Source organism: Lepisma saccharinum, chromosome 25 (assembly GCF_977018435.1).
Source record: "Lepisma saccharinum chromosome 25, izLepSacc3.1, whole genome shotgun sequence".
Taxonomy (NCBI): Eukaryota; Metazoa; Arthropoda; class Insecta; order Zygentoma; family Lepismatidae; genus Lepisma; species Lepisma saccharinum.
In genome coordinates, this window is record NC_139253.1 from 8,851,062 (window position 1) to 8,864,451 (window position 13,390).

The 13,390-nt window shown below is 37.7% G+C and overlaps 1 protein-coding gene across 5 annotated transcripts in view; it reads right to left on the bottom strand.

Moving 5' to 3' along the window:
• LOC145978869 (uncharacterized) overlaps nucleotides 1-13,390 on the bottom strand; it is a 79,914-nt gene that overhangs the window by 16,550 nt on the left and 49,974 nt on the right. For 4 of the 5 annotated variants that reach the window (XM_083111762.1, XM_083111764.1, XM_083111761.1 and 1 more), the window contains 3 exons: nucleotides 10,900-11,001; nucleotides 4,474-4,551; nucleotides 1,574-1,696 (listed from right to left, as the gene is read on the bottom strand). In XM_083111762.1, coding sequence (XP_082967888.1) covers nucleotides 1,574-1,696; nucleotides 4,474-4,551; nucleotides 10,900-11,001 — 303 coding nt within the window. The remainder of the gene's footprint in view (nucleotides 1-1,573; nucleotides 1,697-4,473; nucleotides 4,552-10,899; nucleotides 11,002-13,390) is intronic. The other variant, XM_083111765.1, reaches the window with a different exon arrangement.

Genomic DNA, 13,390 nt, shown 5'->3' on the forward strand with positions numbered 1-13,390 from the left:
GTTTGCAACTCTGAACACGGCAGTATATTCGCTACTGATTCATCATTAGATTGTTACTGTGATTGTACGTGTTTTAGCCGTAATGTAACAACGTGAACCTCAGATACTTCCGTTATCAGCACAAAGTACCACACAGCATCTGGACACAAACCTGTAGATATCAACGAGATTTGCAAATATAATTGACATGTAGCTGGGCGTAAACAGCCACATGTAAGTTGTAAGTACAATAAAAGTTGATATTTGACATGTAGGCTGAGACAAAATCCGATATTGACTCTTCATTTTCAACATGTTTTTACCATTTCTCATATCGTTGGTTCACTTCCCCTGAGATGACTGCTGATCTTATGGCTGGTAGGCTATGATGTTCGGTTTACTGGACGCGTTTCTCGCTTCGATTTACAGCTAATAATGTGGCTGGAAGTTTTTCATTTTTCACAAAATTTGTGTGTTCCTTGTAAGCCTACCGTGCGATGTTTCGCCGCAGGAAATGACGTCACAGATACGATCAAATGTTGTGTTGGGTTGCCAGCATCCAGGCGGCAAAATGGTCTTTTTTGAACGGCTGTAGCGTCGAATTGACGCACCAACGTGAAAAATGTTACTGAGAAAAGTTGTTTGTTTTGATGTCCTCTACACGAATCTGTGGTCCGTGGGCGCCATTAAAATGACACCCTGTATAAATACGGATAAACTAGTACTCACTTTTATCCGCGAAGCTGTTTCTTCAAAAAAGAAGAAAAAAACCGATTCGCGGATAAAAGTGAGTACTAGTTTCTCCGTATTTATAAAATTTTAGTGATACCACAATATTCTACGGAGAACACGATAGTTCATTAATCTTTAATGCGAAACTGCCAGCAATAGGTCTTGCCTTCAAAAGAAGATATTATATATATATATATATATATATATATATATATATATAAAATCAAAGAAGGTAAAAGGAAACACTAACCGAACAGTAGAAAAATTCAAAATTTTCGCTAATTTCATAGCATCATCGGTGTGAGGAGAAATAGACGGAACTGGAACGTCTATTTCTCCTCACACCGATGATGCTATGAAATTAGCGAAAATTTTGAATTTTTCTACTGTCCGGTTAGTGTTTCCTTTTACCTTCTTTGATTTTTACTTAGCCCTTTTGCCCCTCCTTGCTTTTATCCAATATATATATATATACTGTATACTTTTACTTTACAAGACAGTGGTATATGAAATATATATTTGCATTCATAAAAATATTAAGAAAATGGCCAATTTTGGCACTCAATTATAGGTTATTTATAGAAACATCTAATCACAAAATATGTTAGTATTTTATTCCTAATAAAATATTTTATCTTCGTAACCATATTTTTATACTGCTTAATTATCAAAATGAAAATAAAGCACAATAAAGCTGAAGGTGATATTTTATGAACATGTTCTTTGTATTCTCAAACTTATCAACCGAAAGCTAGAGATTTTAGCAAAAGTTCTTAGTAGTCACATTTCAACTTTCATCCATGTTCTAGGATCTAGACATTTGAAGATCTTCCCACCAGGAGGAGAATCATGATCTGTTAACCTTTTCGTTCCATTCTCTCTGCATCTCTGTGTAGAAGAAAGCTTCCTGTTGCATCTGTGCATATTGCTCTCTCTGTTGCCTGATTATTTGCTGCAAAGCATATTTCTGCCTAGCTATCTCGGCCTAAAAAAAAAGGAAGAAAAAAAAAGAAAAGTGATGCAAGCATCTAGCAAAAATCTGTGCATTCTTGTAAAATACAAAAGGATTCCCACATTATGACAAAAACACAAATTCCCTGATATGTCCAGGTTTTCAAAATAAATTTGCACACCACTCTGATTTTTTTAAGAAAGTACTAGGGCCGGGGCCTTACCAGTTTAAATTTAATACCAATGTACCAGTCACCACTTCACTGTTTGGGTAACTTACAGAGTCGGTAAAGTACCCTGGAAATTGTGCATACTTTTATTTACTTTCACACCAGAATTATGGAGCTTTCTTCCCAAATAGCATGGAGGTTGCAAATAAGTCTCTAGCCAACCTCTAAGGCAGAGTGCAGTACCATGCCAGAGGTCTTGGGCAAGAGTGTTCCTTCATCAATTTCATCACATCGTCACTCATCCTCATAGTCGTGTTTAGCCAAAAGTAGCAGAAAAATAAAGTAAAAATAAATCAAATTAATTCAGTAAATCAATATTCCGATTATCTCACACTGGGATAGACCAAGGTGAAATTTTGGTCAGTACCGAAATTTACCAGTACCGATAACTAATCTAATATAAAACTCACAAATATTATTTGAAGAACCTGAAGGATTTACTTATTTCCTTAATTAATGTATTATAACAAAATTACCCCAATGGATTTGCCTAAAAAAAAGGAAACTGCACATTTAGAAAGTTACTTGACAAAACCAGGGTATGTGCTTATTCATGTATATTTAAAACAATAATAGATTTGCAGAATTTTTGCATTAAGTTACATGGTATTTTTAGGAGGCAAGGTTGTCCATGGAGACCTCCTCCGTGGCTGTGCAGCCTCAGGTGCTGTGGGCTCCGACTGCCAGACAGCATGGGTTCGAGTCTGCCTGGGTTCTCAGCCTGTGTATAGGACCGGTGGTAACTCACCATCGTGAGGAAATTGGGGAGCTGCAAGTGAGTAGCGTAACCCAGTTTCGGAAATCTCCTATGACTGCTTGGGGGTACGACGTGCTAACCCCACGTCACCTCATCACTGGTTGAAAATCTCCACACCTTTATGTAGGATTGTGGGAGGAAGACTGGCAGTCGGGAGATCAGCCTAGGCACTTCAAGGGCTGTCAACCCATGGGTTATTTTTTTAATATTATATTATGGTTATCCAGTGATAGAGCATGTGAATGTCATGCAGAAGACCTGGGTGGGTGGGTGATTTCAGGTGAGATTTTTATTCAATGTCCCTGCATAAAGTGGCACTTGGGTTCACTCAGCCTCAAATCGATGGATACCTGGGGACAACCCTGTAGTGCTCATCACATCACCTCCACAATGGCCAACATCGAGAATGTGTGGGAGGTTCACTTCAACATGTCCTATGTGCTTTCATGGCAAGGCAAAACACATGGAGAATAGCTATTCCTTCTTCACAGAATAATTTTTAAAAATATTAACACTGGTAGATTTATGTGGTATAGTTGTAAAGTAATATTTTTATTTACACTTAGAAATATTTTTATTTCAAAGAAATATTTCCAACAAGGTCTAATAAAATTGTGTAGTATTCTTACTCTTTCTCTTGATTATTGTTTTCCGAATGAAAATTAAATCGAACTGGCTCAAGTATTTGCTTATCACTGCAATTCATACCTGATGAAGCAGTCGTGACTATGAAAGATTATCCACAAAGGAAAAACCATATACTCTGGTTATATAAGAAATATATATTATAGAAAATGGTGTTGGAAATATCAGACAAATTCATATGCACTGTAAATATATGAGAACCACATTGATATTCCCGTAAGTTTTCATTTTTTTTGTCTAAATCTCTAGGTTCATTTTCTGAACTTTTCCAGATTTTCCAGCTCAGTGGGGATCCTAAAGATAACAAATACAGAAAGAAGCATGTGAGATAATTTATGGGTGTGTAGAAAACAAACAAACAAAATACAGACCAAAACAAGTTTCATATATCAGCATGCAGGAGAAGGGATGGACATACACACACACTTTTCTACTAGATACCAAAAATGGGCATGTTCTTTAACACTATTCCAGGCAAGAAATGAACTTTAAATACTAGATGTCCACTAGTCATATGTAACAGCTACCTAATTTGGCTACTATCAAGAACATTGAATCATATTCAGGAGACCACTTCAGATTAATTTGTTAGCCCCTTCATGAGACTAACTGAAACAAGCACATCCAGTCAAAGAGAATATGCAAGACAAATACAATTATTTAATTTATCAGTACAGATAACTAATGCACTAAAAAATCACCATTTAATTTGTAACAATAAATATGCCTAAAGACTTTAAATTATGTTGATAGAACTTTTATTAGGCACATAATGTTTTTTTTTATTACATAAACTGTATCTGAGTTAAAAGTTAATACACAGTTAACAAAATTTCTTCTTGTTCTTGTTTTTCTTACAGTGAAGAAAGATGGATAAGTTGTATTACTAATAATACAATTGAATATAGTTCAAACAATGTACAAAACAGTGAATTCAAATTACAGAGAAAATTCTATTTTAGGTTTTCCCATGGTAGTGGCGGTGATGATGATTATTATTATTATTACAATAACAGACTTCCTGAGTTTTATTCTTGAGTTCATAAGAACAATAACAAATGCAGTCAGTAAAATTCCCAGCAATTACACTAATGCACCAACACATCAGCATGTTATTTTGTTGGTCAAAAATCACTGTTAAACAACCCAACTCGTGCCATATTGTAAAAAATCCAGTACCTGTTGCTGCTGAAGTCTAACAATCTCACTTTGCTGTGCAAGCAACTGCAGTTGTTGTTTAGAGATCAACATTTCCTCCTGGAATGAAATATATGCATATATTATGTACATTATGGAAGGCAATTTGTAATTCTAAACAGCGTTAAGTCTAAATTATGTTAGAATCACTTTTACTAGAAAAATATGGATGGACTGATATGAAGTGTGTTCATGCAAGTACAATAGCAATATGAAATTTAACCAACCCTCTCACATTTCTAAACCTGCAGGTTCATTGCCGCAGCAACACAAGTTTTCTATCTCTTTCCCTATCCTGGGAAAGACCAATCCACTCTTGACCGATTTGCAGCAATTTCCTTGAAGTCATATTAATATTGTCATTCGATCTTCATCTTCACCTTCCTACGGCACTCTTACCATCGAACTTTCCAACTGGGTATGACCACAAAGTCCAGACAACGGATATCCAAATTTCAAATTATTATCTCATATCCATTTTGGAAGTAATGGATAATGCAGATATCTGGATAATCCAAATAATTAAGATATCTGGATAACATGGATATCCAGATAATATGAATATCTGACTAATACAGTTCTTTGGTATGGCAGAAAATGTTATGCATTTATACTGAACAGTTCTTTGGTATGGCAGAAAATGTTATGCATTTATACTGAATTTACTAATGTTTTAGGCACAAAAAAAAGAGTAAACATTTAAAGAATATACGGAGAATCCGTATGGTAGAATATGAAGATGGCAAATAAAATAATAAATATTCAGATAATCCAAATAGAAAATTATCTGATATTGGGATAAAATTTTGTCCCTACTTTGAACAAGTACCCTGAAACCTTTCTATCCTTTCCGATGACCTGCCTAAGGAAGTCCTCTGGATTTAATTATTGTAACAATATTAGGGGGTTGAACTGGATTATGCAGTTCAGTATTGTGTAACTTTCTTCACTCTTCCATTGTTTCAGCTCTTCAAGGTTCAAATATGTGGGTTGGAAATGTAATAGTGGCAACACAGCTGGGTATATATATGGCATGAAACGGAACCGGTGCTTCTCAGTTACCTCCCAGTAAATGGACTCTTCCTTCCAACACAGGCACATGCGCAGTGACGAGAGGAATAGAGTAGTGTTGGAGGTCTAAAGTTGTGCAGTCAGAACCCCACTAACGTGAAAGTTCTGGTGATTCTCGCCGTACCTCCAGGACAGACTGTCAATGTGAGGATTACTGTTCATTACTGGAACATAACCTGCAACCTGCATTGCGAAAGAAGAGGGAACACTTTTTGCTGAATCCTCCCTTCATTTTGCAGGACAATTCTCGGGTGCATGTAGTGCAACCTTTGGCTGAAAAATAATTTAATTTCTCAATAATAACGAACAATAACAGTTGCAGTAATTTAAGCAAGTTACTGCTCAGCAAAGAAGAGAAAACCTCCGGAAAATATGCGAACTAAAATCCACCCCCACTTGCGTCTGTCCCAGTGAACGGCTGCAGACCAGAATCTGGGGGAAATCCTCCTTTTCCTCTGCTCTCAAATGACACGTTGTTGCCACGTTGCCTCACAGCTGTTCTCTGACAGATGGAATTCTGGCGAACCTGCCGCAAAATGCGATGTTCAGGGTGGCGCGGTCAGTGGTTGACGAAGAATGGATAGCGTTCGTGACAATTCCCGATTTAAATAATTAATAACAATAAAATCTATTGTCATGATTGTGATTCTTACTATGCGATAGTAAATATTATCATCTAATAAACTGATTTTATCTTCAATTTAATTATTAATTATAATTACAATTATATCCTTAGAGACAGTGGCGACGATTGGGGGGACCAGGCCAAAGGCGCTAACTTAAGATAAATTGGGGGGACAAGGTTCGCATAAACAATATTTATGTAAATAAATAACCCATCAAATATACACACAGCTTACATTTTAAAAAGAAAGAATGATTTGAAGAGGTTTTCTCGGGCAATCAGCCAGGTGATTTCTGGATAGGCTCTCGAGAGTTAACATCACTCTCATCTTCAGGGATTGAAGTGAATTCCTTAAGATGTGAATGACGTTAGCTCTCGAAAGCTCGGAAGCCTATCCGGCAGTGGCGTACGCAAGGGGGGGTTACCGGGTTTAAACACCCCCCCCTTGAGCTTTTGAAATATTATGGAAAATGTTGTAGAAAAAATTAAAAATGGCTAATTTATCACAGTCAAAGATCTACGACAGTAATAATAATAATAATACTAATAATAATAATTTGAATTATTATTATTCCAATGCAGCATGAAGAAAAATAACATTCCAAACACAATCTAAGCTGCCAAATAGTTCAATTTTGCAATTCTTTTGTAAAAAGTCGCGCAGTCTCTCGCGAGAATTGTGAAAATTCCTTCCTTCGTCGTAGTGTGCCGACGTTATTGCAAACATTCACATCCCCTTGTGAACTCTCAAGTGATGCTGAGTCTACATCCACATCATTAAATAATGTTGAAGAAGTGCTTTGTGAATCACCTAGAAGTGATAAATGTGTTGGAATGTCTATAAACGTACTTTTGAACGAAAACATAGACTCAGTGGAATTTGGCAACATGTATTCTCGCGCCCTCATCATCATCCTGGGTGAGTTCCATAGGTAAAGGTATTGTAAATTTCCCCGTTCATTTAGCACCGTGCCATGCTAAATGCACATGTAGTGGTGTGCTGGGGCCCACACATTTTCGATCTTGGCCATTTTGCAGGGGATGTGATCAGCACCATGCTCCGGCAGCCTTTATCCCCCAGGGTTGCTCTCAGGTACTTATTGATATGAGGCTGGGTGCGGAGACAAGGCTGGATAAATTCCAACCAATTCCTTGAATCGAACCCGGATCTCCCACGAGGTTGTCAGACTAGACCACCGCGGACCTTTGAATGAGTTTTATATTTTGATTATTTCAATAAATTTAATATATTTGCTTGTTTTTATGAATTTTCTTCACACTTAGAATGTCTCACCTATCATATACAAATAACAGTTGACTAGACAATTATTTAGTAACAAAGAAACAAAAAATGTAATTTTGTTCTATTGCTTTCATAAATATATTTATGTAGATCTCTACTACTTAATAATAGCATAGATAATAGTAGTGATATAAGTAGTAACAGCAGATGCATTAGTAGTATTATTAGTGGTAATTAAACTAATTAATTAATTTAAGTATTATTAATTAATTAATTAATTAAAGTATAATAAAACAATGATAATGTGAATTTGTAGAAAGTTTTCGAAATTACCCCCCCCCCCCTTGATGAAATCCTGCGTACGCTACTGCTATCCGGAAATCACCTGGCTGATTGCCCGAGAAAACCTCTTCAATATTTGCCGCCAGGAAAGCTGCAAGAATTATTAAAGATTTTTTTTTTTTTGTAAACTTACCATTTACAGTGGAGTGCAACCCAAATCCGACTCGTCACTAACATTCACCTGACTGTCATTATCGCACCGTTTGTCAACCTCACTGGCACTTCCATTGTCGTCTGAATCCGAACCATTCCCGTCTGAATCCGAATCCTCACCGCTCATGTGACTTTCATCCTCCGAGCAGTCTTCGATTATCAACTTGTCAACTTCTACTTCAATAATTCCGTCCTGGACCCAATATTCCTCTTGTTTCGCCTTTACTTTTTCGCAAGACCTTTTCCATTCTTCTTTGGGAAAGTTCTGAAATTCTTCTCTTGCAACTTCCAGTACTCTGCCCAAATTACGATCCACATTTTGTGATGCAATACGACCCTTTATGATACCCCAAACATACTCAATAGGGTTTAGATCGCAATGATAAGGTGGAAGACGAAGTACGGTGTGGCCGTTTTCTGCTGCAAGAGTGTCAACGCGATATTGTGGGGGCTTTTTGTTGGTTTTGATTAGCTGATATAACTCAGCCTTTCGAAGGTTATCTGAAAATTCAATTGAATTGTCTTTCAACTAGTCCTGCATTGCAGCTTTAGTGCTGCCTATTGTGGGAGGTTTGTTGACTTGCACAGAATGGTAAGGGGCATTGTCCATGACAATAATGCTGTTGGAGGGAATATTCGGTAACAATTGACTTTCAAACCATCGTTCAAAATTTTCAGCATTCATTTCCCCATGATAATCTCCGGTTTTCTGTTTAGCTTTGAACATAAGTAGACAGTTTGGTACGAAACCGTTTTCACTCCCGGCGTGAAGGATGATCACCCTTCTTCCAGCACTGGTATTTGATAAAGCACCATGTACACTGCCTTCACCCTGCCAACACTTTTTCACCGTGTAGTTCTCGTGGATCCATGTTTCATCTAAGTATATAACTGGCCTTTTCACGCCACTCTTCTCATTTCGCCCCAATGCCCTCAGAAAACTTGTTGGATTGGACACGATGTCACTTCTTTCCACCAAAGCACTTCTCACGTTTTTGCACTTTCGGAAACGAAATCCTAAGTCATTGCAAATGATGTTGCGAAGAGTTTCACGACTGCCCCGAAAATTAATTTCTTTCTTTAATTTCGAAAGCACTTTTTTTACTGTTGGCACTTCATGTTCAATCGTATAAAAATTACCAATAGTTCTTCGAATCAAACACTTGTCAAAGTCGTCCACAACAATTCTACGCTTTTCGGCAGACCTGTGCTTACCTGGTGTCGTAAATTTCCCCCCGGAATTTCCTTCCTTTCTAATTTTCTTTATGAAAGTGTCCGACATTCGAACTGCAGCAGCCGCACGCTTTGTAGCTTGATTGACCGGAAACGTGTAACATCCTTCTCTCGCTTCGTTGTCAAAAAATTTAACAACATTCGAAATCACCTCTCGGCTCTCACTATGTACGGTTTTGCCCTTCATTTCGGTACAAACAACATACACAACAGACGCACTCGAACTCAATGACCTTTCGTCCATGTAAGTTTGGCAACATTGAAAGGGTGTCAGAAGTCGAGCAGTCCTTGCTACCCCCCACCTCCCACCCGACCCAACCCTCGAACGAACAAGTTGCTCACAGGACAGCAGCGCCAGAGAGACTTTCTCATCTTTGCTGAGCAGTAGGTTCAATAATAGTTACCTAATTAAACAAGATGCAGTTATTCTGATATTTATTAATTTTAATTGCTTTTATCTCTCATGTAAATTCCCTATCCTTCAAGAAAGTGGTCATAAGATGTTTCCAATACCTGTACATCAATTGTTCAGTAATAACGTTAACACTAGTCTTTCTTTAATTATTGCCTACGCTTGAGTGAGTGACCGTATTATTTCATCTATTAAAAACTACCGCACCCCACCACCACAAAACAAGTGGGGGAAGTAAGAAGTTACTTTGAATTCCTAAGTCCTTACGACATACTGTAATAGAACAAATGCATTCTCACCTGTGTGGTGGAGGTCATCTTGGGTTTACAAAACCTACAATAACGCGTTAAATCAGATTTATTTTCCATCTATGAAAAGTTTTATTCTAATGAAATGCCATCAATGCTATTCATGTCAGGTGAACAAAAGCGTCCATGATGTTTTTCAATTATTTCTCCTAATATTATTAGAATTATTTGTTAGCATGATGGAGCAGGCACATGCTCTACCAGCCCCTGTGATTTGATCCCTAAGATGAAGCTTCTGAACTGTTCCAGAGATTCTTCAGGCTTCCATTCAAACCATCAACAGAACAGGCACTGTTACACAAATACTATGACAACCACATCGCTGGCAAAGGTTGTTCACAATGCTGGTGTCTACATCGAAGGGCTGTAAAAGTTTCACAGAGGTATGTCTTTGGTAGCATTTCAAAATTAAATAGTTGCCGCTATTAAATTTTCAACCCAAGTATCTTTCTTAAGATTTCATTTTGAAAGACTCCTTCTTTAGCTTCTTCTACCTTCCTAACTGCATATTCCAAATTTAAAAAAAAACAGATGTGATAAAGCATCTTAACCTATCACGAATTTTAAATTTATCAGACATATTGTTATCTGCATGGATTACTTTAATTTCATCAAGGCATGTTCTCACTATATTAACAGCTTTTTGTACTCAAAACTCAACTAATATTTATCATAACATATGCTTATCTCTTTTTGCAGAATCATGTGCCTTTCTTTAAAAGTCAATAAATAATTGATGGACATTAAGATAATTCTCTCACGTTTATTCAATGCCCGTCAAATCACAATAATTTCAATAGCATATGGGAATATTCATATGAAATATGAAATTTACATGTACTAATAACCAATATTTTCCTAGTTTGATATAGAATTGCACATAATATATGAAAATATTGCCTCTAATCATATTATAAGGCAGTTACAGATCTAACAACTGGGTACATGTTATTTTATATTGTCTCTTTTGCCACAATTATGTACGCACATATATATTCAGAGAAATTAACAAGTCTCTTACCATTCTTTTCAGTTCTTTCTTTCTCTGCTCAGCAAATGCACTTGCCTGTTGTTGGAGATCATACAACTTTGTGTGAAAATCAGATGATTTTGTATCTTCTGGCTATGGACAAAGAAACAAATGATTACACAAAAAAGCCTAATCTGTATTCTTATATTTAGTACCAGTGAAATTACCAGTACAGTGGAACACCGATTTTATGTTTTTCAGGGGCCTGTAAATAAAAAACGTAAAATGCGGGAAACGTAAAAAGCAGGAAAGCATAAGGGAGGGGTGAAGCTCAAGTGTCAGTAAGAAACGACTTCATAATTGACTTTTAGGGAGTATACTGTGTCAAAAATAATTCAACAAGGGTAAAGCAGTATGATTATGAATTTCTAAGGGGGGGGGGGGGGGGGGGAAGCAAGGCCTGCTGTGAAAATCAGTGGCAGATTAACGTGACCCACTTTCGAGTTTAGGGACGGTGGATGACTGCTTCTATCTACCACCTATTAGGTTCAATTTATGCTTCTGATTGTATGGGATCTTCATTTACTCTGTAAACTGGCAATTAGTTGCTAGTTTTAGAAGTATAGGGTAATTGGAAAGGGGGGGGGGTGATCATTTATAGTTGGACGTCAAGGATCTTTATACACAGTAATCAAAGTGTCCTGGATTCAGTTCACAGTGGAGACATGTAGAATGATTCAGATCAAACTTTAGATGCAAGTGTGTCCAGTCCCGACCAGCCCAACTGCATAAAGTGAACTGGAAACAAGCTTTGTCAAAGTTACGCATTTTATGACGCCACATTGTTATCAGTGATGTGCCCAGGAGTTATGACCCCCATCATCCCCTCCCCTGGGCATGCCACTTTTGTGTCTGGTGCTTGTGTTTCGTAATCTTCAAAAGCAAAACAACCTTCTGAGGCAAGATTCAAAACAATGCCGTTTTTCTTCCCTTTACGATGGAGGAGTCATTGCTCTGGAGGCACAAGACAAAACACTGGTGCCCGCTGCCAGCTACTTGCAGACACCACTCGGACCAGCGATAACAGGAGGGAGGGGAAGTGAAGACCAACAGGTGGTGGAGCGGCACCAATACAGTTGTTGAACAAAAATCTTATCAGATGTGTGCTCATTCCTGACCAAGTTGCAGAAAGAAAGAAGGCGGGATCACTGCTTTATGCTCTCACCTCAATGCTACTGACATATGAGCAACATTTCTGACCCAGATAGAGGCAATAAAAAAAAAAGAAAGAAACAGGCTGGGGCTGAATCATGCACATCAGAGGCAGATTAATGAGTTCGTGTGGGGGAGCGGGGAGATGGGTGACTTTTTTTCTTTTGACTAGTCGACAGTATGCTATGTTTATAGAATGTATGTATCCACGAGCGACTGCTTAATTGTAGACCGCAGAGGAAAGAAGAATGGATGATATCTTTTTTGCCTTTATGCTAATTGGTTGACTCTTCCACACGAAGGCTCCCAGCGAATGGGAAAAAGTAAATAAATATATGCTCTTTTGGCCCAAATAAGCATTTTAATGGTATTTAGATGTGCACTAAATTTTACTGCTCCTAGAGAATATTGACACACCCCTTGTTTATCCACTCATTTTCCCCGACTCCATCACTGTACAACATGCGAATCACATAATCTACATAAAATAATAATCTGCATAAAACAATCCATTCTCTGCCCCATGCAGAATAATGCATGTGTCCAAACTTTGTCCTCCCTTCCCCAAACAATTGATTTGACAAGAATATTTTTCTGTCACTGAGTATAATATCGCTCATCTACCCATAGAAAAAAAGAATCACGTTAGCTTCAGCTTCATTCTGATGACCAAATGACATAGAATTAGTGAAAAAACTTCATATTAAAAATAATTTACAGTGAAATATACAGTAGACTATTTCCTTAGGAATCTAAATGACTTCCCATTAAAGAAGTGCAGTTCTTATTCAGTATTGGATAGCGGAGGTTGGCAAACCCTTCTTATTTTTTCTTTCTATTCCAACGCAGCAGACAAGGAAAAATTTTCACAAATTTTTCTTGCTCTTCCTTTTCGTTCTCGTCAACTGGGAAGGATTCCGTAAATCTGTGTGGGCAAAGAAGCGAACTTTTGTTGTCCAAATTCAAAGGCAGGCACCATTTAGTGAGAATCGGTTTGGCGACAGTGCGCTTGATGAATCGGTCTTTGCCGGGAAAGCAAGAAGTGTCGTTTTCCTTTCCTGTCCGTCAATGAACAAATGCAAGCTGTGCTCCACCTCCCCTCCCCCCTCTTTCACTGACCCATGCCTCTTCGCTCCCTCCTCTCACACGAAAGCCTAACATCTGGAAGTTCAAGATCGCGTGGTGAATGAACCAAGAAAAATGAGGGATAACTCGCATGGTCAACAGAACAGGTTTCTGCCAAAATTTAAGATATTGTCACGGCTCGGAAAACGTATAAAGCAGGAAACGGTATTTAGAATGAATGTAAGATCGAGGTGAACATCCTATT